The following is a 27,963-nucleotide window of genomic DNA, read 5'->3' on the forward strand; positions in this document are numbered from 1 at the left end:
CGCCAGAACTGGACACTAGCATGTATGCAATCCCTGGGATGTGTGTAGTCTACAAAAGATCCTCAACATCCATTTTTAATAAGAAAAGGAAGAGGTCAGTGATGCTTCGTATTGTGGTAGGCAATGGTTAATGCAGAGTCATTGCTGTCCAAAGTGCTCAGAATAAGCAACTATGCATGCTCAGCCACAGTGGGAACATCTACATTAACCCAGCTGCCCTTCAAGGCTCAGGCAATACTGGAAAGAGGGGAAGGAATAATGTAGGAGGCAGATAATAGGGGAAATGCTCTAAAATGCTGTCCTTGGACCTGACATGACTGGTGTACACATGAACTCATATCAGCTATGGTAACCTGCATAAGACTTGTACCAGATCAAGCCAGTTAAATGATCCAGGATAGAGCAGAAGGGGCCTACAGAGGCACCACCTTTAGCTAAAGTGTCACTGGCAGTTGATGGTTGCTGGATGAGGAAGAGTTGCTTTTCTTTAGGTGTGTCAACACTGGTAGATTCCTGTCCCCCAGTATAGAATTCCACATCTATGCACATATGGGTAGCACTAATTGGATTCAGTGTGTTAAAACATTTCTTTAAAAAATAGTTATTTTTTTAAAGTCAAGAAGGAAATAGGGCCTGAGAAATTATACATGCAAAACCAATCCAGACACACAGCAATGGATAGCCTAAAAGTCAAAGTTTCCCAAGGGTATGTATTCCAGTGGTCATGGAATGAAGACTGGCCATCCTCATGGAGACAGAAGATCCTGAGAATTGAGTTGATCAGAGATGTTCAAAGGTGGCTGCTTGCATCCCAGGTCAGTAGTGTTCTTATGCATAAAAAACAGAGGAAGCTAACCCTCCACAATCCCTCTCCTATGAGGCCCAGGGAACTTCCATCAATTATGGTCAAAAGTGCACCAACAAAACCACATCCAAAGGGAAGGCCATGACTATGACCAACAACAGGAAGAAAAAACAGACATATTGTTTTAGCTCCTAAGTGTGTATAGAAACTGTAGAGAGAAACTGAAGAAGAGCTAGTCACAAACTACTGTAAAAAATAAAGGGTACAATCACAGCTAGTCAACACAATACTAGTTAGAAATAAACAGACCTGAACACATGCTTGTGAATATTATTATTGATAAATGGTTTTTCTAAAAAGTGGGGGTGGTGTGACAAATGAATCCATGGATTAAAAAGTGTATTTTAAACAATTAGTTGTACTGAGAAAACATGTCCAAAATCTATTCCCAATGCTTATAATATGCTTTCCAGTCAATGTGTCAGGCAACTACATAGATTTGAGTCTCAGAGTTCAGAAGAAGAAACACTAACATGACTGTGTTCTCAGGCACATTGCTAGGACTTAGGATGAGCCTCTGCAATGGTTATGCTGTAACTTCCATGAAAAGAAACTCTCTTTTCTAATCCAGCTTGGTTTGGTTTAACTGACTGAGATCCTAAATGCTTGCTTTTTTAAGACTTACTTTTACTTTTAATTATTTGTATGCATGTGTCATTGTGTGAGTGTATATGTAGTGCCTACAGAGACCTGAAGCTGGGTCCCCTCAAGCTGGAATTATAGGTAGTTGTGAGCTGTGATCTGAATGAGATCTAAATTCTGGTCCTCTGCAAGAGCAGCATGTGCTCTTAACCATTGTGCCTTCTCTCCAGCCCTGTGTGTGCTTTCTTAAAAGCAGAATTAGATGAGCTAGAAAGTAAAATCCCCAGCTTTTTGAAATCTCATGAATCTGAGGAGTTACTTAACTATCATAAATAACTCAAAATTTTCAAGAAACCACACCAAGAAATAATTAAAGCTACACTATTAATGTTCCTTGACCACCCATGTCTCTTCAAATATATAGAGAGAATTCTTGTGACTGGTGATACATGAAATATATGAATTTCTTCATTAAGTGTTGCTTTACCCATTGACATATGAAAAATATAATTTGCTCTTAGAAGTCTGTAACCATGCTAAAGGGATATATGATGGGCAAGGTGTTTGCTGCAAAGTCATGAAACATGAATACATCTTTAATCCCAATACTATAGGAACAGAGACAGGTGAATCCTAGGGTCTCCCTGACTAATCAGTCCAGAGAAATCAGGAAGATCCAGGTTCAGTGACAGACTCTGTCTCAATACAATAATGTAGAAAGCAATAGAGAAAGACAGCATGCAAAACTCCACAGTTACACACACACACACACACACTTAGCACACACACACACTTAGCACACATGCACATGTATTAAGAATGCTTGAGAATCCTAAAATTGTGTTCAAATTGTGCTATTTCTTGGTCTAGGACTTACTGGAACATAGAATATCTAGTTGTCACTTTCTGGGAGACAGGGTAGAAAAAAATGAAAGACAAAAAAAATACAAGGAAAAGGGAGAGAAAAAGTCAAAACAATAAGTGAGAAAGGATGGAGAAAGGAGAGAAAAGAAGTAAGACAGGAAGAGGGAAAGGAATTGTGAGAGCTGGAGATTAAAGATAGTTTTTATCCAATTACACTTTATGTGAGCTACAAAAAAAAGAATGTAACCTAATTTTTAATTTGGTCGTTTGATTGTGGAGGAAGATTTATGTGGATTTAGCTGAACAGTTTTTGTAAAGCTCACTATTTATATGCCAAAGAACAAGATGTCGTTTTTAAAATTATCGTGTGTTGGTTCATTCTTTCAAATCTACATAAATGACAGAAACATTCAACAATGGAGAACTGAGAATAATCACTACTCAATTTGTAAAGCCACCTACTCTAAAGTCTTTGTAGTCTTCTTTAAAAACACATCTCTCACTAACAAAAAACAAGAGAAACTGAAGTGCATAACTAAGTCTTCATGGTATATGCAAATTTTTCATTTGATGATACAAATAATAGCAGTTGATTATAGCAGGTATTACAATAGATGCTCACTAAAAGAATTATAGTCATTAATTTTAATTAAACCATTCATTTTTTAATTACAACTGCTTTGTAACTTAAATGAAGTAAAATATAAAGCAAAATAAAGTAGACCTAGAAACTAAATATTCAGATAGTAAGAAGAATTTTGTAAGGAACCAGGCTCCAGCTGGAATTTTCCACTCTTGAACAAGGATGAGAGCACCTTACAAACTAAAATGTAACTCATCTAAATCTTTCTTATGAGTGTGAGATAATAATGAAACCAGTAGGAAGAAAAGATGTTTGATTATATGAATCTGGTCTTACACATAAATTTTTATTTTTGAGTGTATGTGCACATGCATGTGGGCACCCATGAAGGCCAGGAAATGGAGTCAGATTCCCTGTGGCTGGAGTGACAGGTGACTGTGACCCACCTGACAATGGTACTGGGAACCAAATTCTGATCCTCTTAATGAACACCAAGAACTCTTAACCTTTGATCCATCTCTCCAGCCCTGATATTATACATAAATTTAAACCATAAGGTCAGTCTTACTCCTGAGAACTATGACTAGGTCACAGCCTGGGCTAAAGGTTTGCTTACACCCACAACTGAACAAAATTCTAAACTGAAACATAATGTAATCGATTCCTGGAATAATGATATGTTTTCTACGTATCATTATGCAGGACATGTATCTGTACATCTCTATGTATGCCTATACACATCTTGATGACAAAATGAAAAAGAAGATTATAATAAACGTAGTTACTATAATTAATAACAATTAAATAAACATATTTGTTAATAACATAAGATAATGCACACCAAAGTAAGGAAAACATTCTATGAAATCCCACAGGCATCATCCTAGAACTCAAAGACTAAACTGGAATCCATCAGGTAGTTAAAGTGGGAAGCAGTGTGCTATTCTAAAGAAAGGGCATGAACAAATAAATGCACAGAACCATGAAATCACATGGGAGAACTGTGGGAAACAAGTGGCCAGGTATTACAGAATGGGATAAAATATAGATTTAGAAAATCATGTTGTGCATCCTAATTATATACATTGTTAGGGTACTTGAAATACAGCTATGAAAAATACTATTGTAGTAGGACCTCGTGAAACTTAAAGTCCAGCACAGAAGACCAACACATATCAACAATTACAAATAAAGGGTATTTTCAAGCTTACTATGCACTATGGAAAAGAACTAACATGTGTAGGAAACATTCCATGCAAAGCATGGATCATAGAATTATCCACACTTACAGGAAAGTGAACCTCAGAGAGGTTAAGAAATATGAGCAGTCTGAATATAAGCAAGCACTTTAAACTGTAATAAGCCATACTGTTGCAAGAAAAAAATCAATATGATATAATCTTTATACAAAAATTTCCTAAACTCGGCAGTGCAGGTGATGAATTAGAGAAGAATGAGAGTAAATGCAAAAAATACTACCAGTGCCCAGGCAGGCTGAAAGCATAGGTGGAGCCCAGGCAGGCTGAGAGCATACATTTTAGGTGCTCTGCTCAAAAGAAAAAAAAAAAAGGTGGGGGCAGGGAATAGACATGTTACATGACAGACAAATTCCTTTTTTGACTATAGTAACTGCTTTGTAGAGACCCACAGAGGTTTCCTAGTGAGAACTTACTCAGGGTCTGAGAATCTCAGCTTGCCCTAATCAGCAGGGCTGCATAAGAGGATGATTTGAACATGGGCATGGTTACCAGGTGTTTGGAAGGTTCTAAACTTGGCTGTGCGGTATGCTTGCGGTATGCAAGGGGGGAGGTCTTTTGCCCCACCACTTGGCATTGTTATAAAAAGCCCTTTTGAAGAGGCAGAAGGGGTCACTGGGTTTTGATCCAGGTCCTCCTGAAGCTATCCTGTGTTTCTGTCTTTCTCTTCTTTGCTATCTTTCTATCTAAAAGTTTCTTATCCCTCTCTCCTTCTCATAGGAACCCTTTTAAGAGGTGGGAGATGGTCTCCCACACTACTTCATGAAGAACTATAAGAAAGACAAATGTCACATGTTCTCTCTTATCTGAGGCTCCTAACCCAAATCTTCATATGTAAGTACATATCCTGGAGTAACTACAGAAAACAGAAAAGTAAAAGGGGACTATGGCAGGAGTGGAGGAGCAAATGAGAGGAGAATAGCAAGGTATGAGTGGTCTGAGGGGGAAATGGAAAAATTGGGAAACTCCAATTAGGGAGTTAGGAGATGAATAGATAAAGGGATAAAATAAAAGTAATGTCCGAAAAAGTCATAAGGAAACATCTATTATCTACCTAAAAATACCTATCCTGCACATTATGTTGGTGTATAAACACACACATATATGGTTTAAATGAAAATTTCCCATCTGGTTTGACAATGAGCTAAAGAGCCATCTAACAAAAATCCCAACACCAGGCATGAGAAACCCTATTTGAATTGTTGGTCAAGGTTTTCCAAGACAAAGCATCGCAGACTATTGCTAATGCCCTTGGGTCCACCCACTCCTAGAGGTGGAAAGTTAGTCCCTATTGCTTCAGATACAGGGCCCAGAGGCTCCTGAGCTGGGACTGACCTGAAAGCCTCCTCCCTGAAGACTAGCTTTCATGGTACCAAAAGGTGTCACATAAGGTTGCAAAGGAGGGAAGCCACCAACAGTCCTTCACAACCACATCAATGAGCAGCATGGCAAATAACCCTAAGAGTGCAGTAGAGACACACATACCTTAGTGGTAATCAACAGCTCTCTGATTGGATTTAAGGTCATTTAACAAGGGGAAAGTGATGCTTGGTACTGGAAATCCAGCCAACTACCCGTGGCTATTGAAGTCATGGATCTTGGAGAAGAACCTACAATCACTACTGTACTAAACTATCGTAATTCCTAACTACATTCTAAATATCTGCTCTTGTGCCAACAGATAAGTTCTTATCTCTCATCAAGGAGACTTCCCATTGCAATAAACAGAGACCATTACAGAAACCCATAACCAGTCAAAAGGGCAGAGTTGTGGACCCAAGTTCCAAAACAACTCCTGTACCCCAGGCTCAGGGATCATTGTAGAAAAGGGGAATGAAAGATTCTAAGAGCTAGAGAAACAGAGAGTTTGCTATGAGATTGTGTATTCTAGGAATGTCAGAAGCTGCACCCACAAAGTCACACAAACACAATTGCCAAAACATGAGCTAAAGAAGTACAACAGCAGTAGACATGTTAATGGGAGTGTAAGAGGAGCAGGAGACTGTACATGCACTTTTCTGTCCCACCTGCCCACTCCCAAATAACCACACAGAGACTTCTTATTAATTATGAAATCTCAGCCAATATCTTAGGCTTGTTTTTAACTAGCTCTTATAATTTTAATTAAGCCATTTGTATTCTATTCACCTATGTGCTGCCCTGAGGCTCCTTTACCTCATCTACATACTGCCCATCCTGCTCGCTCTGCATCTCATGGCATCTCCCTGCAACTCTGTCCTTCTTCCCAGCATCCTTTGTGCCTGAAAATCCTGCCTAGCTATTGACCATTCATCTCTCTATTAAATCAATCAGAGTTACTTATCTTTACACAGTGTAATCAAATATCTCACAACAGGAGGCCTCAACCCTACTACACAGAGAACTACAAACGATGAAGGCATGTTGAAAGCAGGAAAAAAATAGTCTAACCCAGAAAGCACACCAATTAGTTAGTTGTCCAATACCAAATGGTCAACCCTAAAAACATACATTCCAGTAACATTGTACAGACTGAGCAGGTTATATTCATATACTTAGGAATATATATGTGTGTGTACATATGTATGTAACAATAATTTATGAAAAAAAGAAGCCATGAATTTGAAAGAAAACAAGGGATTTTCTTTCCCATATGGGAAGGCTTGGAGGGAAGAAAGGTGTAGCATGAACCTTAAAAGGTCTTATTAATAAAAACCAAACAAACCTGGAGTCAGGTATTGGGGTGAATGCTGGAAGATCAGAGAAGTAGAACAAGCCACAGCCTCACCTCGCCAATTCCTCAGCTGATCCTGTTTCCTCATACTGGAAGCCTCTGAGTCCTCATCCAGAATGAATCTCAGCTGAACTGCTACTCAAAAGCCTAAAAGCTTAACCAGGCTCTAGTTCCTGGTTTTCATGCCTTATATACCTTTCTGCTTTCTGCCATTACTTCCTGGGGTTAAAGGCGTGAGTCACCATGCCTGGCTGTTTCCAGTGTGGCTTTGAACTCACAGAGATCCGAATGGATCTCTGCCTCCAGAAGAAGGCTAAGATTAAAGGTGTGAGTGCCACCATTTTCTGGCCTCTATGTCTGTCTAGTGGCTGTTCTGTTCTCTGACCCCAGATAAATTTACTAGGGTGCACAATATATTGGGGAACACAAGATCACCACAGAAAGGGAAGGTGGAATGATGTAATTATATTATAATCTCAAAAATAGAAGAAATATTTCTTTTAAAAAGTGCATTGTGTTGCTCTAAATCAGTAGTGCTCAACCTGTGAGTCACGATCCCTTTTGCAGTCAAACAACCCCGTTCGCAGGGGTCACCTAAAATCCACCCTACATATCATATATTTACATTACAATTAATAACAATAGCAGAACTACAGCTATGACGTAGCAACAAAAATAGTATTATGGTTGGGGGTCAAAGTGTTAGAAAGTTTGAAAACCACTGCTCTAAATAAATATAATACTAAAAGTCATCACATATATGAGTGGGGAAACAGGTTGATAAAGTCCATTTGTAGGAAAGGAAGAAAAGATCCATGAGATAGCAGAGGTAAAGTCAATATGGTATCACATGACTGGATGCGGGAAGAAAGGGGAAAGGCTACCGCAGTCAGCAGAGGTCACACTACACACACTTTCATGACTCAAAATCTAACCATCTCTGCCCAAGGAGAAAAATGGAGTACTTTCTTCCAGCTGCCCTACTCCCTAGCCCACTCTTAGGTCCAATACAAGCATCAGTGTGGCAAAAACATAGATAGCGGCCTGTTCTAATTTGCTATCTGTTGCTGTGACAAACCATGACCAATGGTAACTTGGGGAGGAAAGGATTTATCTCATCTTATGAGACAGTCCATTATCCAGGGAAACCAAAGCAGGAACTTAGAGGCAAGAACTTCAGCAGAAGCCACGGAGAAGTGCTGCTTACTGGTTTGCTCCCCGTGGTTTGTTTGGTCTGCTTGCTTTGTTGTTGTTGTTTTGTTTGGGTTTGTTTGTTTGTTTGGACAGAGTTTCTCTGTGTAACAGCTTTGACTGTCCTGGAACTTGCTTTGTAGAGCAGGCTGGTCTTGAACTCACAGACTTCCACCTGCCTCTGCCTCCTGAGGGCTGGGATTAAAGGCGTGAACCCCCACCATCTGGCTTCAGTCTGCTTTCTTATAGAACCCAGGACCACCAGCCCAGGGGTGGTACCACCCACAATGGGCTGAGCCCTTCCTCATCAATCATTAATCAAGAAAATAACCCCACAGGCCAATCTGATGAACGCATTTTCTCAATTGAGGTTCCCTCTTCCCAGACGACCTTAATTTATATCAAGTTGACAAGAAATTAACCAGTACAGATATTTACCATCTTAAAAAGCAACACTGACAAATTTCTAAAATATGCATTAATTTATTTAAAAACAACAATGTATTCATTGCATGTTAAGTAATGTAATTATAAAAACAATTATATTTTCAAAAATATCTAGAAGAATATTATTATTTTACATTCTTAAAATCTCTTTAGTGTCTGCCTTATAACAAAACAACACAATTCTCATCTCCTTTTCTCTGTTCAACCAGCCTCCGTATCACACCTTCCTGAATCTCTGTGTACCCAGAAGACAGTTCAAAAGTCAACCAATGGCTTTGAATTATCCTGAAAATGTTTTAAACTCCATGGATCCCCTTGACTAGGTCTAAGGTCTTCCAGGAGTCCTATAAGTAAGTCACTTTACATTAAGTCTTTTGACTGGGCTTCAATACAACTAGAAAGTTAAGGGAGCCAAGCCTGAGACACAAAAAAATCATTACAAACATGAATAAATATGAAACTGACTCTTTGGCCTTCCCCTGGGTGATCATGGGATTGTAAGTACAAGCTGAGAAAAAAAAAAAACGGCTTTCTTATGCATAAAGCAGAGATTGTAGTGGCAAGCCAACAGAAGGATCTCTTAAAATAATTACATAATCAAGATCAGGCCATGGCTTCAGTTCATTACAATAATGACAATGAGATAAAAACATGTCTGGGGACAGCTCTCTTTCCCAAAGAACTGCAGAAATAAAGTGGCTATCCACATGTTTAGAACAGCACAGAAGTGTTCCCTCCAGGAGGCAAAGCATGAATCAAAAACCCTTCGCAGAGTCTCACTCAGACCCAGGAGTCTCTGACCATGTTTATCCTGTTGAAGGAGACTCTGCATGTACAAGATTTCTTTCTTCACCTAATTTCCTGCTGTGTGAGCAATAGTTGTAAATTTCCTCTAATAACAGGTCTGGTTTTTTTCTCTCTCCTGATCCTTCTATTTTCAAAGACCTTTCAGTTCAGCCTCATGAATTAAATTTACTGACTTTTCCATTTCTCCATACACCTACATGAGGGTTTATCTTGTGAAGTACTAAACTACATACATAATGAAGTGTAATACAGTTCACTGTAATCTTGTAAAGTTTGTAGACAGTGGCCACCCAAACTATGAATACTCTAAACAAAAGTAGGAAAGTGCAATGATTTCATGTGACAAAAAAGGTAGGTACTTGCACACATTGCTTTGAGGACAAAGGCACTGTCACGTCATATCTCAACACGATAGGTTCCACTGCTATCATCCACCACCCACTACTAATTTGTGGGGAGGGAAAAACAATGAGAAATCTCAACCTGTCCTGGATGCAAACATATGGACCACCTGGTAAGACATCAGAAATAACAGTAACCCTAGTAATAAGATGAAGAGGGCAGTATGTCTTGGTGTTAGGGAAAGGAGGCAGGTCAAGGAATGAAGTCTAACTCTTATATAATACAGACAGTTAAAGCTGTCTGAATCAGCCAAAGGCAGTAGCTAAGCAACATGGTTTTCCCCTGTGCTCCAAAGGGGGCTGCTGAACTTCAGTAGCCTGGTTCCTCACTGAAAGCTTTGACAAGTTTCCACCGTGTTTTATATAACTGTAGTGGAGGGAGTGCCCCATTAGATCTGATTTGCTGTCATAATGGGATTTTTTTCCCACATAAGCTAATGATGCAGAGTTATATTTAACCCCCAGAAGTCACCCTCAGGCACTTGCTGTACACTCTGATTGCTTCTCATATCTAGATTTAGACAACTAGCAATTTTTCTGCTACAGAAAATGACAAAAGCAAAGGTTTAATAGGTAGGTTTACCCCTCCCAATTGGCTCCACTATAAATTTAGTTACATATTCTGAATCCGTTCACTAACTTCCAATTTCCTCAGATGCTTTCTCGCCAAATGGAAAAGACTGAGAGAGTCTGGTACTTTAAATCCATGTCCATCGATGTGTGTGATTTAATACTCTCGCCCAGCCTACACTTGCCTTGCTGCATAAACTGAAGATCTTCATCCAGATTTCTAAGCCACAGAGATGCTTAGCAGCATCTTAGTATCTTATTTTCAACAACAGAGTCCAACATTTACTTATATAGTTTCATAAGTATTCATCTTGGCTTCAGTGCTCATGATGAGCTGAACCTCTCATATTCACTTATATTCTATTCCTTTATTCTAAATCTTGAAGCAGAATGAGTCTCTTCCCTCAATACCAGTCTCTTGGGTGATGCTCAGACACGTATTCAAAGCTTTCACCAATCCCTATCCAAGAAGACAAATCATGCCCCTTGGGTCCTGTTTCAAATTGGACATTACCACCATTCAAAGTCACAATCATACATTAAACCAAGAGAAACTCCTGCTGCCAGTCAATTTAGAGGCTGATAAGGAACTATGAGCACTTAGCCCTAAATGAGACATTTTTATCATCCCCACTACTACCACCAAGGCTCAGAGAGCATTACATAAGAGGAGGCAGAAAAAAAAAATATAAAAGCTGAAGGATGGGAAGAAGTGCAGTAAAATGCTGTCATTTAGACATGATGTAGCTGTTGCACTCAAAAATTCAGAGTAGTTGTGGTTACCTGCACAAGATGAAGCCAGTCAAACTTCCAGCAAATATTAGGAAGTTCTCTCCAGGCCCCATCGCTTACTGAGGATCTATTGGCAATTGATAGTCGCTGAGGGCAAGAAGATCACTCTTTTCTACCATTACCAGGGTGTGGCACTGGTAAGGTTACCATGCTCCGTTGGGTGGGCCCCACGCCGACACACACATGAGCAGCACTTATTGGACTTAGGTTATCAAAAATGAAGAGAGGGAAGAAGAGAAGAAAGATGATGAAGAAACAGAGGGGGGAAAGACAATGATGACAATGATACGAAGTTGGGAAAAGCAAAGGAGGGATTGGGAGGGGAGAAATGGAGAGTAGACGAGATCATATTTCATTGTATGCATGTATGAAATTCTCAAAAAATTACAAAAAAGAAAAGTCTCTGGGGAAAAAAAATAACCCTTGCTGCCACAACTTAACTGCCTACAAAACAGGATCACTTACTGGTCCTAGGCCAACTCAGAACATTAGCTCACCATGCCTCTTGGAGACTTGTCCTGGCCTCCCATGAGTTACATCAGTACGTCTGGACTGGCCTCTGCCTAATGTCCCATAGGAGTGACTCCATCATGTGTCTTGGCTGCACTCCCAGTAAGAGAACCATAGCAGTGTCATCCCACGGCCCCCTACTGGTCAGAGAGTCTTTTCCTAAGTAACCATCCATCATTTCTACCACCTTCTGATAGCTTAGATTCCTGAACTACCCCACCAGATATTTTTATCTTTGTCAAGCTGTAGCTCTTGGTTTCCTTGTGTGCAAAATAGAAATAACTATTGTAGCCATCACTCAGGGTGACTATATATTACCTCACTATGACTTTATTATTGTTAAATGTTTTCTTACATGGAAATTCAGAAACAAACTTTATATCACTGGGACGAATTGCTTTTGGGATCTCATAGACTGTGCTTAAGCAAAGAAAACCTAACTACTAAAGCCTGGATGCCTAGGAGAAAGTGGTGGCACATATCTGTAATCCCACACTTGGAAGCTGCCTCAGAAGGATCACAAGTTCAAGATCAGCCTGGGCTACATGAGTCTTTGCCTTTAAAAAATGGGAATGGGAGGCTAGAGACTATAGCTCAATGATAGAGTACATGGCTACCTGACAAGGATCCAGGATTGATTCCCAGCATTGGGGCACAGGTACCTTTGTGTGTACCACTCATAAAGGTTTTGTGAAGGTTTTATTTTTGTAACATTTCAGAGAGTCCATCAATAAAAAGCAACTAACAATAACTCTGAAAGTAATTGTCAGTAATAAGTTATTTAACTTTACCTCTAAAAAAATTCTTGGATTTACAGATAATTTTACCATTTCTTAAGATGTAAGCAATTTCCATGTTAATAAGATATGTGCGCTTATTTGTTTTTACATAAAGAATTAAATATTGCTAGATATTTGATATGGCGTCTTCAAAGTTATTAAAAATTGATAAATATTTTATTTCATAATTATCAATGCTAAGAATGCCTCTGAATAAATAAATATGTAGCACAAAACCGCAGCCAAAATTATACAATGGTTAAAAAAAAAAAAAGCATCTTCAACAAATGGCACTGGCATAGCTGGATGTCGGCATGTAGAAGAATGCAAATAGATCCACATCTATAGCCCTGCACAAAACTCAAGTCCAAGTGGATCAAAGACCTTAACATAAATCCAGTTACACTGAACCTGATAGAAGAGAAAGAAGTTAGTAGCCTTGAATTCATTGGCACAGGAGACCACTTCCTGAATAGAACACCAGTAGCACAGACACTGAGATCGATGATTAACAAATGGGACCTCCTGAAACTGAAAAGCTTCTGTAAGGCAAAGGACACCGTCAATAGGATGAAACAGTAGCCTACAGAATAGGGCCACTTTACAAATGGTGGGAATTAAGAAGTTCTGTCCTAATCCAAAGCAAAAATTCATTTCATCATTTTTATGAAATTCAAATCAACAACTCAACAATTTTTAAAATCAAACATTCTAATACAATATAATTCAAAGATATATATATTTGAGACTTACATGTTAAAAATGAAAGTGAGAAGACATTAAAAATATCTGTTCTCCATAATTATAAAGTTTCTATAAGAGTATAAACTTTGGGGATGGAGGGAGGGCTCAGAAGTTGAGAGCACTTGTCGCTATTGGAGAGGACGTGGGTAGTATAACAGGTGTGGTGCAAAGTGTGCACACTGTGTGTCCAGAAGCAAGGCTGCAGCAGGGCCATGGATGCAACAGGTGTGGTGCAAAGTGTGCACACTGTGTGTTCAGAAGCCAGGCTGCAGCGGAGCCATGGATGCAGCAGGTGTGGTGCAAAGTGTGCACACTGTGTGTTCAGAAGGAAGGCTGCAGCAGGGCCATGGATGCAGCAGGTGTGGTGCAAAGTGTGCACACTGTGTGTCCAGAAGCAAGGCTGCAGCGGAGCCATGGATGCAGCAGGGAGAGCATTCCTGAAACATGCTGGATTCGTGGCATGTTTGGTTTTCAATTAATCTTTGGTCTTTACATGTTCAGAAACATGCTGCTGCCACTTGTTTTCACATATGAGGCCGCGGCCTGCAGTTTAAGACACTGGGAGTTGGCTTGTACAAGGCACCCTATACACATTTGCCAAGTTACAGGCTTCACTACTACAAAAAGGGTTGGCAGCTGGCACCTTACCTCACTTACTAAATATGTTTCGGAAAGACTTCCTCATACCACAATTGTTCTCTATACCACTGAATCCTCACGAATTGTTAAATCATACTGGAGAACTAGTTTCCTTTATCACTGAACTATTCTAATACATCGTAATTTATTTAGCCAATTCTGTATTATTCACTTGTTTCCAAATTTTCAGTGCACTACTGTAATGAATGCTGTGGCACACAGATGTATGTAGCAGATTCAGAAGATTTTCTTTGGCAAATGAAAGAAAAAGAAAAAAAAAACAGCTTTAACCAAGAAGTGCGTACTGTTAATTGTAGTGATTTTACCATCTTACCAAAAAGTTCAATAACAACTGCATTTCTACCAACTCTTCATGGTAGTATACTCACCATACAGTATAGTAATTCCGTTTGGTTTGATTTGGTTTGGAGAGACAAGGTCTTGCTGTGTCCAGATGGATCTTCAATTCCCCCAACCTTAGTTTCTTGAGTGCAGAAACTATTGTTTGCTAATCTAGTAGGCAAAATTCTTTCACCTTTAGGAACTGTGTGAAGATTTGTCTTTTATAATAGAGGTTATTATTTCATATTTTGTATGTTAGTCACTTAGCACCTAAAAAATGTCATGGTTGATTACATTTTCAAATTTTCTGGATCTCTGGAGAATGTGGTGATTTATTTAAATTATGATTTCCTTTATTACTCACGTCATTTTAGAGAGTAGGAATACACTTGGAACACACACCTGTAATACTAGCACTTAGAAGCTGAGGTGGGGTAACTGTTGCAAGCCCAGGACCAGCCTGAGCACTAAGCTAGCGAGGGCCACATAGCAAATCTCTGTCTCAAACACACACACACAACTTGCAAGATGCATTTGAGTTAATCTATCAGAAAAAGTACCCCATAGACAATCAAATGTATACATTGCTAATTATTAAATTTACAGTTAGTGAGACTGTGTTCAGCAACCCTCAAACAGAAAAGGCTAGTGTAGCTAACTGAATAGGGGGGAATTAAAGTCAGAAGTGGCTTGTGTGAGACAGTATTAGAAACAGTACTCTACCATTTAGACAGAGCACAACCCACGACCTGCAACTCTCCATAAGGAAAGATATGTAGTGTTCTAGTAGAGGAGATGTCTAGACGACCACAAAGCCTCAAAGTCCCACAACAGACTCACACTCTCCCAACCACAGGATGGCAAAGGGCACTGAGTACCCTTGGGTCAGTCCTGGGAGCAGGGACTTAGGGCAAAGTTTTATCTCATCCAATTTCTATGAATCAAACTTAGCTTAAGAACTCTCAAGAACATGATAAACACCCCCAGAAAAAAATCAATCGGCATCTACAAATTTTAGAGAAAGAAAGACTATGTAAGAAATTCAAGCAAGTTAATTATTCACAACTCTGAGAACAAATCAGGAAACCCACTTAGTTGGGCTTGGTAAAGCAAGGCTGTTTTACTGAACCACAGGATATTTAGCCTAATGGAAAGACAACTTAACAGTAGCTGAAAATAGTCTCCAAATGGCTGAGGAAGAGGTTTCCATTTTGAATTTGGACAGTTCCCATGGAAGAAGCAAAGGCGATGCCTGCAGATGAAGGGAGGACCATGGACAGAGATGCTGCAGATGAAGGAGGACCATCGACAGAGGGCTGGCTGCAGATTTCTGTCTGCGCCTGGCACCCTGAGAGGTACCTTGATGCACCACCTTTCATTCTGATAAGGAGGTGTTGCTTCCCTTTAAACAGCCACAGTTTGTGCTGACAATGAGTGAAAAGAAAAGTCATGATGCAGTGTGACGGACATTTAAATGTCTGGATGATGGCCAGTACGCTGCTCTCCATTTGCTGGAAGATTTTTTGTCCATTTCTAGCATGAAATAATGGCATGTAAAAATCAGTGTGCAGGGCTGGAGACATAGCTCATGGCTTAAGAGCACTGGCTGCTCTTCCAGAGGTCCTGAGTTCAATTCCCAGCAACCACATTGTGGCTCACAGCCATCTAGAGTTGGATTTAATGCCCTCTTCTGGCATGCAGGCATACATGCAGATAGAGCACTCATATACATAACATAAATAAATAAATCTTTTAAAAAAATTTTAAAAACAGTGTGCAAGTGTCTTGCTTCATTTCTTTTTTCCCTGGGACAAGGTTTTGCCCTAAATTCCTGACTTCCAAGTTCACAGCACAAGCTGCCATGGCTGATTCTGCCCTCACTCCTTTCCACTGAGTTAATACGGTAGCTTGAGAGAAGATTTCAGAAGCCAACATCAGCCCTGCTCGACTGATAGAACTTGTTCCAGGAGCCCACAAGTCAACACTCCAGAAAAATAATGAAGTGAAGTTGGTCTTGGTTAAGACTTGGACAGGTAGAAGTCCTCTGCTATTTACAAGAGGAGACTATTAAACAGCAAAATGCAGAACCTACTCCAATGTCCTTAATGCCCCTCACTGAATTTGAAGGCAATGTTACTGATTGGGCTGTTTATAGAAACTCAGAGATTTGAAAGCCTTTAAAACTTAGATGTCCCCTCTGTACTAAGAGCTAGATCATCTTCTAGAACTGGCTGGACACCTTCCTGTCCTCTATGGTAGTCATTGGTTACACGAAGCTATGAAATGTTTGAATCGGTTTATGGAGGCCACTTATTCTGAAATTTTTATTTTTACTTAATTTTATTTATTATAAATTGAAATTAGTAGCCATATATGGCCAGTGCTTCTCACAACAGACAGCACAATTGTAGAAATACAACAATTTTTCTAAAAATTCCAATGAAAATAGTGCCCTGGTACAACAGGGCATACAAGATGAGAACCAATAAGTAGCTGTTTCCAACTTCACTGAATCAGAAATTAAGCTAAAGATCTCTCAGAAAACTGTAGACTGTTGAGTGCTCAAGGGACTGAGTTGTATTCTGAACACAAGCATTTTTCAAAGAGAAGGGGCAAGTGCTGCTTTCTTTGTATCTTTGCACTGAACTCCTCTTCTCATATACTAAGTGATACCCGTTCTTACCTTCTTAAAGCATATTTTCTAACTAAAATTATGTGGAGTTACAGACTCCAACCTAAGACATTCCATTAAGGAGAGACATGGAGGTGCTGTTTGTGACTGATGTGTGTGTGTGTGTGTGTGTGTGTGTGTGTGTTACATGTGTGGGTATGTGCTATCTCCACAGCCCAAAAAAAAGCCATTTTTAAATATTTATTTTTTAAATTATGTATATAAGTGTATTCTGTGCGAGAGTCTGGGCACACGTGACTGCAGGTTTCTACTGAATCCAGAAGAGGGCACAAAATCCCCTGGAGCTGGGCTTCCCGGCAGCTGCCAGACTCTTAACATGGGTTCTGGGAACCAAACTCCAGCCCTCTGTAAGAGCAGTACACACCGTAACTGCTAAGATATCTTTCCATCTCCCAAAGTGACACTTTAGCAATCCTGAGAAAATATCTCAAAGTGAGAATACTGAAAATGAATATTTGAAAATGTTTCTAGTGTATGTGAGTTTTGTTGCCAAAATCCACAAATATTCTGCAATTTAAACTTGAAGATAAAAGTTCTTAATCAATCTCACAAGAAGAGAACAAGCTGATTTTATATATATATATATATATATATATATATATATGTATATTTAAAGGAATGTATATATATATATATACATTCCTTTAAAATACTAAAATGACCAGTTTTCAGATTAGCTTATAGGGACCAACTAACACCAGTTAAGATGAAAAGTTGCTGGCTATATTTTCACATAAACCTTTGAAAAACTGGTAGATAGAACTGAAAAAATGGACATCATGATTTAGCAAAAAGAGTCAACAGTAGATTCATTCCATTTGATTTGATAGATCCTTACAAAGTATGTTCATCACCTGTGACAGGCGTTAAAACTAAGTATAAAACCAGCTGCACAAAGAATCGGTTGTAACATTCTCAATAAAAAAATTACTAAAGTGTGAGTTAGCTGCAATGCTCTCATTAAAGATATGATTACTTACTTTTACAAAATATCATTATCATTAAGTTATTTCATCCTTATGCCAACCTGATTAAGTTTTCTGATTTACAAAAAGATATATAAATATAATAAAAGATTTGTATTCACTGTATATTTAAAAGGAGGCACTTAATGTTTACTAGTGGCCCATAAACAAACAGCTTAAAGCTACTGCCTTAGTTTTCCTATTTCAATTTTTTTTATTATTCTTATAGTAGAAATAAGCAAAAGTAGACTCTTAAGATAAAAATCAATTCATTTTGTATTTCTAATAAACTATAGGAAAGAATTCTTTGTGTACTCAAAACACTGGTAGGAAAACAGACTAAGAAATGTGTATGGAAAACATGGTCAATTAAACTCTGCAATGATGAAGCTCAGTTAAGAATAATCACAGGGGGGGGGCGGCGGCGGTGGCGGCGGCGGCGGCGGCGGCGTAATCCCAGCACTCAGGAGGCAGAGGCAGGCGGATCTCTATGAGTTCAAGGCCAGCCTGGTCTCCAAATCGAGTTCCAGGAAAGGCGCAAAGCTACATAGAGAAACTCTGTCTCGAAAAAACAAACAAACAAACAAACAAAGAATAATCACCCTGCAGTCCATTCTGAGAGGTGGGGTGCCATAGCTTCCTAGACCTGGCTACATGAACTCAGTGGGAAATTTTTTCCCCTCATGGTGTTTCTGGGGCTTTTGTCATTGTCCCACATCAGTTTTCCATTTTCAACATGAGCCCCACTCGACTGATAGAACTTGTTCCAGGAGCCCACAAGTCAACACTCCAGAAAAATCATAAAGTGAAGTTAGTCTTGCTTAAGACTTGGACATATAGAAGTCCCTCTACTATTGACAAGAGGAGACTATTAAACATTAGCAAAATACAGAACCTACTCCAAGCTGCAGTGTCTTGGTTTCTAATGATACTGACATTCATAAAGATAAAACCCTGCATCCAAAAATGTGACTCATATTAAGTAGTTTCAAAAATATACAAGTTTACACAGTGAGCCTTGCAGTTAGAACCACAAGATCATGACAAAAAAAAAAAATGGAGCAGATGAAAACCACTCCAAGCAGGAGATTTTTCTTTGTTTTTCCAAATAGTGAACTCTTCAAGAAAACCTAGGTTGTAATCTCCAATTCACATAATCACAGAGAAGACTAAAAGGGAGTTCCTGCTGCTTAGATTCTCCAATTCACACCAACACAGAAAAGGACAGAACAGGGGTTCTTAGTGCTTAGACTCTCCAATTCACACCAGCACAGAGAAGGATAAAAAGGGGGTTCCTGGTGCTCAGACTTCAGGTGTGATGTGCACTGACTACAGCTTCTCGAAGAGACCAACACCACCAGAGGAGCTTAGAGAAGTGTGAACAGTTCCACAATAGCCCTTGTATAATATATACTACCCCAACAAGAACCTCCTAATCCCTGCCCAGAACCAAAAGCCCTTACTTTCAGCTTAAATATCTGTAAAAGCCACAGAACTTCTCCATTTCTTTCAGTTAATTTTAGTTTGAAGTCTATTTTGTTAGATATTAGGATAGCTACCAGCTTGCTTCTTAAGTCCATTTGATTGGAAAGTCTTTTCTCAACCCTTTACTCTGAGGTAGTGTCTGTCTTTGAAGTTGAGGTGTGTTTCTTGTATGCAGCAGAAGGATGGATCCTATTTTTATATCCATTCTGTTAGCCTGTGTCTTTTTATAGGTGAATTGAGTCCATTGATATTAAGAGATACTAATGACCAGTGAATGTTAATTCTTGTTTTTTTTTTGGGGGGGGGTGGGGAGTGGTATGTGTATATTTCCCCTTTGGGATTTGCTGCTGTGGGATTATCTATTGCCTATGTTTTTGTGGGTGCATCTAACTTCCTTGGGTTGGAGTTTTCCTTCTAGTGCTTTCTGTAGGCCTGGATTTGTGGATAAGTATTGTTTAAATCTGGTTTTGTCATGGAATATCTTGTTTACTCCATCTATGGTGACTGAAAATTTTGCTGGGTATCATAGTCTAGGCTGGCATCCTTGGTCTTTTAGTGTCTGCATAATGTCTGTCTAGGACATTTTGGCTTTCAGAGTCTCCACTGAGAAATCAGGTATCAGAGATCCATAGCCAAACTCCAGGAGTCCAGTAAAAGAGAGGGAAGAAGGATTATATGAGCAAGGGGGGGTCTGGATCATGATGGGGAAATCTACAGAGACAACTGAACCGAGCTCGTGGGAACTCACGAACTCTAGACTGACAACTGTGGAGCCTACATGAGACCAAACTAGGCCCTCTGCATGTAGGAGACAGTTGTGTAACTTGGTGTGTTTGAGGGTCCCCTGGCAGTGGCATCAGGATCCATCCCTAGTGCATAAGCTGGCTTTTTGGAGCCCATTCCCTATGATAGGACACCTTGCTCAGACTTGATGTAGCAGGGGAGGGGCTTGGTCCTGCCTCAACAGAATGTACCAGACTTTGCTGACTCCCCATGGGACATCTAACCCTTCTGGAGGAGTGGATGGGAGGCGGGTTGGAGGGAGGAAGGCGAAGGGGGAGCAGGAGGAGGGATGGGTATGGAACTATGGTTGGTATGTAAAATGAAAAAAATTTTTAAATAAGTATTTTTTGAAGCCACAGAACTGGAAGGGAGCAGGTTCTAAGGCAAAATATGCATTGTCTTACTTTTTCCTTTCTTAAAAATAAAAGCTTATGTTATGGGTTTGAGTGTTTTGTCTGCATGTATGTATGTGCACCACACATGTACCTGGAACTGGCAGAGACCAGAAGAGGGCCCTAGATCTCCTGTAACTTGAGTTAGAGGTGGTTGTGATTGGCCGTGGGAATGCTGGAAACTGAACCCCAGGTCCTCTGCTCAGCAGCCAGTCTCTAACCACCAAGCCCTCTCTTCGGTCCCTCATTTCAGCTTCTTAACATTACTTTTGGAGCATTGAACTTCTTGCTACAACATTTTCAAATAAGTCATTGAACTGTGAATTGTTCTAAAGAATATGCTTTTCAAATTTTTCCATAAGAGAAATGTATGTACTAATAAATACATAAATACATAATAAAAATATATAATCCTAAAAGTCACATATTTCAACCTAATCTTTGTTTATTGGAATAGAACACAGTATTGTTTCTTGAAATAATTTATTTAAAAGCTCTAAAAATATGCAAGACTCAGAAAATTAATGTTGCTGGTGCAATGAAAATAAATCAGTCTTCTAAAAGTAGCTATTGGTAATATAATCACCTAGTTAAAAAAATGAATTTCAAGCCGGGCGGTGGTGGCACACGCCTTTAATCCCAGCACTCGGGAGGCAGAGGCAGGCAGATCTCTGTGAGTTTGAGGCCAGCCTGGTCTACAGAGTGAGATTCAGGACAGGCACCAAAACTACAGAGAAACCCTGTCTCAAAAAAAAAAAAAAAAAAAAAAAAGAATTCTATAAAGAAAGAAAAATGGCTCAAAGAGGGTCAGTCTTTCTGTTTCTAGACAGACTATTCACTGAAGCCAGTACCCACACCAAAGCAAGGCTGCCTAGAAATGGTCCCTCTTAGACCAGTAGCCACAATGGGGGCGGAGGCGGGGGTGGGGGGGGGAATCCATGCTAGCTAAAGACAATGCAAAGTGGACCAAGTTAGGACAATCACCAATCATCAATTGAAATTGATATGCTTGAAATTGCCAGAGTCATCAGAGGGAAGTAAAGCCTCAGAAACATTCAAAACCATAGGAGGACCAAATGGGGCAAAAGGTTTTACCAAAGCAAAAGGAACTGCACATATCATGAAGACCCAGTTGGGTAGGAGTGGAGGTAAAAAGATGAGCTGTAACGGGCTGGCTATGTGAGGGTGTATAGACATGGAAGAGATGTGAGAACATGTGTGAGGAACCAACGAGGTGAAATGGCATTAGAGGAACACAATGGAGCTGGAATAGATTTAGAGCAGCAGTTCTCAACCTGTGGGTTGTGACCTCTTTGGGAGTCAAACAACTCTTTCACGGGGGTCACCTAAGGCCGTCCTACGTATCAGATATTTACATTATGATTCATAACAGTAGCAAAATTACAGTTATGAAGTAGCAACGAAAATAAGTTTCTAGTTGGGGGTCACCACAACATAAGGAACTGTATTAAAGGGTTGCAGCATTAGGAAGGTAGAGAACCACTGGATTGAGGGGGACATGCAAGAGTATTGAGGTGCCGGGGTACTGGGGGAGGGGAATTGAGGGATGCTGTGATAAAGAGAATGGGCATGGATAAAGCTATGTGTGATGTGTAGGGGAATGTGGGACTTTGGCAGATTATTGGGAGTATGATGATCTTGGTGGTCTCTGCGTGATGTGTAATAGCATGGTTTGTTGGGTGTGCACATGATGCACATGCGAGGGGATTGTATCCATATATGTTCATGCGTATACTGCCTATAACCACATTGACACAAAGAAGTACTTAATGGCAAACATCCTTCAGGCTTAAATGGCCTTGCTCTGAAACCATGTATACGCACTGTGCACAACTACCATTCACAACTGGAAAAAGTTCAAATTAAAGATATTGGTTATGACTTTGTAGAAACACCCTCCTATTTAAAATAAACTGAGTCAACTTTCCTACAAATTTTGGAGTCAACATTGGGATATTCCAAGTGTTAATGATCAGAAAGCTGGAATTCTGTGCATTTTTTCACAACATTTTTGGACCTTAGAGACAGATTAGTAAGAAGATATTCATTAGTATGTCATCACATTTCTCCTTTGAAACTGCAAAAGGCAAGTGACAAGGATCATTGCTATTGTCAATGTTTCCTGAACAAAAACCACCAATATTTTGCAGAAGTATGACCTTGGTTCTTTATCAATAGATAAATCAAGCAAGCAAGCACAGGTGGGAATAGGGAGGAGGAAAATACGCACAGCTGTAACCAATCCCTTTACAGGTCCCTGCGTATAATTCTCTCCTTATTTTCCAAATTTCCCTGCCATACCTGCTCTACTACATTTTAGCAGATGGCAACATGTCTGAATGGATCCCACAAATGTGACAATAAGCATCTCAGTGCATTAAAAGACGCTTGCTCTGCTTGGTCCCGCCGGGACTGTTTTCTCATTCCATGATTGTTGCACATTTCTAGCTCATTTTGAAGAATGAAATCAGCCTTTAATTAAAGTCAAATTTCAGCCGCAACCTTACTTTTCGCCTTGTCTAAAGAGTTTCTCTGCAAAAATGTTCTTTTCTCCCCTCTTTCTGTTCATTTGACAGAACTGAGATCTGTACAGACTCTGTTTTCTCATTAGGATGCACATGCTCATTCACCCACACAAATAAAACATGTGTGAGAACCATCCAAGCCTTTGCTTCCAATTTCAGAGGATCTAATCCTGGAATTCTTACCTCTGAGTTGTTAAGATGGCATTTGTGAGTTCCTGAAAACCAGCCATCACTCGAACATTGGTCAATGTCCACTTTCTGAAGATTTATATCGACTTTCATCACACCCCTAAAATGAAAAAGATAAAAAGAAAAAATTAATCTGAGTCTTTAAGTTTTCTAAGCATGTTCTGCTCTGGAAATCAGACAGATGTAAAAATGTCCTAAGTTGTTTACACTACCCACTAAGATTTAACTCAGGCTTACTCAGTGAAGAAACATAGGAGGACAAACCAGAAAATACTCATTTTGTTCAGCTTGCAAAGGTAAGGACTTGGTACTTTCACCATCTTTGGCCACTTCATGTAGTACCTGGCACATAACAGGTGCTCAGTAAATAGCTGAAGATTGACTAAACCAGACAATATGGTTGTGGAAATAGCAGAAAACTTGACTCTAAAATAACACCTGCCCAAAAAAATACCTTCTTTAAAGTGAATATGGTCAAATATTAATCTCATTTCTTTCTACTGCTGTAATTATCATACTATGGTGGGAGAGGTCAGAGAGGTTGGGGTAACTAGTGAGGTAACAGAAGAAAAAGCATCTCTTTCCACTGATCTTCTATAATTTACATAAATACATAGATGATGAATAGGTGGGTATTTACAATGTGCTGTAAAACATATGATACAGGAGTTAGTATTAGTAGCTAAAATTAGGATAAAAAAACCTGTGCTCACTTTGACCAGCTATCAAGAGTTGTTGGCAAACCACTGCCAACACCACCAATGTTACAAACATATTATTCAATAAATTCTGACATCATAGGTAGACACAAACATATCCATCTATGTTTCTGACATAGTACACATGACAGATAATGAATGATAGTTATAATAAATTCTACAATATGTGCTGGTTTGTTTTTTGTTTTTGTTTTTGTTTTGTCAACTTGACAGAGGCCAGGGTCATCTGGGAAGAGGGAACCTCAACTGAGAAAACGCTTCTATCAGATTGACTCAGACTGAGTGGTTGGCTAGATTGTGGGGCATTCTCTTGATTAATGGTTGATGGGGGAAGGTCCAGCCCAGTGTAGTGGTAGCATCCCTAAGCAGGTGGTCCTGGGCTGTCCAAGAAAGCAAGCTGAGCAAACCATGGCAAGCAAGCCAGTAAGTAGTGTTCCTCCATGGTCCCTGTTTCAGTTGCTGCCTACAAGTTCTTGCCTTGGCTTCCCTCAATGATGGACTGTGATCTGGGACATAGAAGCCAAATTAACTCTTTCCTCCCCAAATTTTGTTTTGGTTCGTGGTGTTTACCACGGCAATAGAAGGCAAATGAGGACAGGAAACATTACAAAGGAAGAAATGTTACAGTGGAAGGGAACAGGCCAAAGGGATGAAAGGAGACCAAGATAAAATTACCACTGGAATAATTACAGCCCTTCATATCCACACCTTTCAGCACCAACATCAAGAGGTTTCCCACTGGACTATTATTATTGACGATTACATTTGTAGTATTCTCCCTTGAATGCCTCATTATAAAGCATACATTAACCAAAAACCTATTTTTACTTGTGTCAAAACTGCTAGAAAAAAATGAGTTCAGGGTTGTTGGGTTTTTGTTGTTTTTTTTTTTTTTTTTTCCAGCTATTTGCAACACCAACAAGAGCTTAGTGGAAAGACAGGCCAAATGTCTTGCTCGCTCAGCACGATGGTCACCAGTGGGAAATGCAGGAGGCTGCCATTATTCTGCAAATTTTCCTTGAAGAAAATTGGCTTCCGAAGTAAGTAGCTTACTGGTTGAGAACACTCTCCCATAATTTCAAGTTCGTATATAGAAATCAAAAAGTCGCCGCGGACTTTCAACCCGGCCACGAAGCACTTCAGGTTCGCTCCAAACCACCAGAGGTAAATGAGCCATGCTTTCACCAGATGGGAGATCAGCGCTGACTCATCTTCATTAGGGCCTCTTTGGTGCCTGGAGACCCACTGAGCCCTGGGGAAGGTGCTGCAGACTTCCGGAGAGGGAGGTGACGTTTGGGGAGACTCAGTTAGGGAAATAGCTCTCTTACTGGGGAACAGCAGACAGTTTGAAGGAACGCAGAGACCCAAAAGCGTAAGATCCCCCATTCAGAGGCCAGCTCGCATTCCCAGGATGCCTGCACCCTGAGTCCCTGAGGCAAAGTCTCTGGGGCGGAAGTGCTGTTCCTTCCTTCCACATCCAGGAAGTTCTACAGGCCGCCAGGAAACGACTGTGGTTTAAATGTCTCAGGGATGGAAAATGGGGGCCAGAAAAAGCCTATTGGTGAGCTCCAGAGTTTGGAAAACAACAAATGCTATACTCCTAAGCCCCTTGGTGCTCCACAGACCAGTGTGTGTTCCCCTACTTGTTGCCCGGGGAGCGGGGGTGGGGGGGTGTAGAACAAGCCCCAAATTCCTGCCAAGTGCTGTAAGTTGGATTCCCACATTTTTCTTGTATTCTGACATTTTTGTCCCATTGCCACTAACTGGTTTCATCACTAACTGGTTTCAGATCTTCATCTCTAACCCGAGAAACAGCTTTTTCAATAATAGCTGTTTGGTTCTGTCTGGCCTTGTTCCAGGTGGTGGTCCCAGTGTGAAGTTTATAAAGTTCAGAGCTTACACATTCATAACAGTTTGACCTTTGTCCTGACAGATGTATTATAATTTTGGATGGATGCACACCACGGACGCACAAAGTATTACCAGAGGCTAATTCGGTCCCCCAATTGGCTACAGCAATAACTTGGTGTTTGAAGTCATTTTCCTGGTGCTGTGATAAACAGCATGACCAGAAAGCAAGTTGGGGGAAGGGAGGGTTCATTTATCTTACACTTTACAGTCCATCACCAAGGGAAGCAGAGGCGGGAACCTGGAGGCAGAAACTGAAGCGGAGACAATGGAGGAACACTGCGTATTGGCTTGTTCCCCTTGACTTGCTCAGCCTGCTCTCTTTTATAACCCAGGACCACCTGCCCAGGGGTGACACCTTGTCCCATGAGCTGGGCTTTCCCACATCAAGCATCAATCAAGAAAGTGCCCTGCAGACTTGCCTACCGGCCAGTCTGGTGGAGAGGCAAGTCCTCAGTTGAGGTTCCCTCTTCCCAGGTGACTCTAGCTTGTGTCTAGCTGACCAAAACTAACCATCACTGTGAGTTTGCGCCGAAGTAGCAGCCTGCCTCTGCCACCAAAGCAGTTACGTCATCACCTGTCGCCAGGTGCCTTTCCACCATCCGCTATGACATGTGCGCCCTTTGGAAGTGCCCGCCGCCGGAGCGCAGCTCGCTCTCTCGTCTCTCTTGCCTCTTGCTCCTCTCTTGCTTCTCTTCTTCCTCTTGTCTCTTTGTCTGCCTACCTCTCTCATGTCTCCACTCTGACATGGTCCTTCACTCTTTCACTCTTCCCTTTCCCCAATAAACCTCTTGCCCAAACTCTTGTGCATAGCGTGTTTGCTTAGCCGCATACCTTGGCGGGGCCCACTGAAAGGTACGTTCAATTTTCACAGGTCATGACTAGGCCAGCGTTGTCACACTTCCTGCCTATTGTGTGACAATGTCCCTTCTGTTCTACCTGCAATAGTACTTCCCGCGTTGTCCTTTTGTTTTGTTTTGGGTTTTTGTTTTGTTTTCAGGCAGGGTTTCTCTGTGTAGCCCTGACTGTCCTGGAACTCACTCTGTAGATCTGGCTGGCCTCAAACTCAGAGGTTCACCAGCTTTTCTCTCCAAAGTACTGGGATTAAAGGCATAACCAACCACCCAGCTCTTCATTGTCTTTCAAGAGTCACCAACAGGTTCCAGCTTTTTCTATCACTGTGATTATTTCTGGGTCCAAAACTAGTGCCACATATTTTGTTATGGCAGTAGCCCACAGACTCAGAGTCTGTTCTGGTTAACTATTGTTGGAAGGGATGACCTGATGTAACAGATCAATTGATCTACCAGCCTCTGCTTTCATCAACTCTGTATTTCAGCACACTTTATTTTAGCAGTATGTAAATTTTTTGTTATTGAAAATAGATTTTTTTCATCCAGTATATTCTGATCATTACTCTAAGGCAAATGTGGAGCAAGAACTGTCTGATTCCTTCTAGATGACAAAAAGCTACTTTTTGCTCTTTTTTTTAATCTCTTTATAGTTGTGTTGTTAAAGCATACATGTCACAAAATTTATCATCTTAACAACTTATAAATATCCAATTCAGTTGTATTAAGCATTTTCACATTGCTGTATTGTACAGCCAACCTACAGGCCTCTTGCTTTTGCAGAATTATGACTACACTCACTGCAATTCACCATGCCCCTTCCTGCCCAGCTCCCAGAGCAGAATCACCTCTCTAACTTTTGTTTCTTTCCTCTTGTATTTTTATTGGTGGCCCATGCTGCTTAGTGTAATGCTTCAATCCATCCACGTGGTAGCATGTATCAGGATCTCCTTTCTTGAAAGTTGAGAGATATTCCTCACTTTATTTATTCATCTACAAGTAGACATTGGGCATGTAAATAATGCTGTTATGGAGGTGCTTCATATTTTTAGCAACATTTAAAAGAAATATTAAAAGCCTGTTCTGCAGTGTTTGAAAATAAAACTGTTTCCTATCCTTAGTGTCTCCTAGCAAAAGATTCTCATAATATACATTAAGGTCAGAACAGAGAACCACCACAGAATGGAGCAATGACAACCTTTAAGGCCTAACAACAGATCTAAGACAATGCTTCTTGAACATTTCCATCCACAGGTCTGCCAGTGTTCAAACTATGTGCTTCTGGGCAGCAACTGAACAAAAGGAATCCCTGCATTCTGAAGGTTTATTGCACAGTGCCAGTGGGGCC

General features: G+C 40.3%; 1 protein-coding gene across 2 annotated transcripts in view; it reads right to left on the reverse strand.

The window, feature by feature from the left end:
- Gpr158 (G protein-coupled receptor 158) overlaps window positions 1–27,963 on the reverse strand; it is a 373,966-nt gene that overhangs the window by 314,089 nt on the left and 31,914 nt on the right. For both annotated transcript variants that reach the window (XR_013051445.1, XM_042278012.2), the window contains exon 2: window positions 23,132–23,237. Coding sequence is in view for 1 of the 2 variants with exons in the window: in XM_042278012.2 (XP_042133946.1) it covers window positions 23,132–23,237 (106 nt within the window). In the remaining variant the exon portion in view is untranslated. The remainder of the gene's footprint in view (window positions 1–23,131; window positions 23,238–27,963) is intronic.

Source organism: Peromyscus maniculatus, chromosome 5, assembly GCF_049852395.1.
Source record: "Peromyscus maniculatus bairdii isolate BWxNUB_F1_BW_parent chromosome 5, HU_Pman_BW_mat_3.1, whole genome shotgun sequence".
Classification (NCBI taxonomy): domain Eukaryota; kingdom Metazoa; phylum Chordata; class Mammalia; order Rodentia; family Cricetidae; genus Peromyscus; species Peromyscus maniculatus.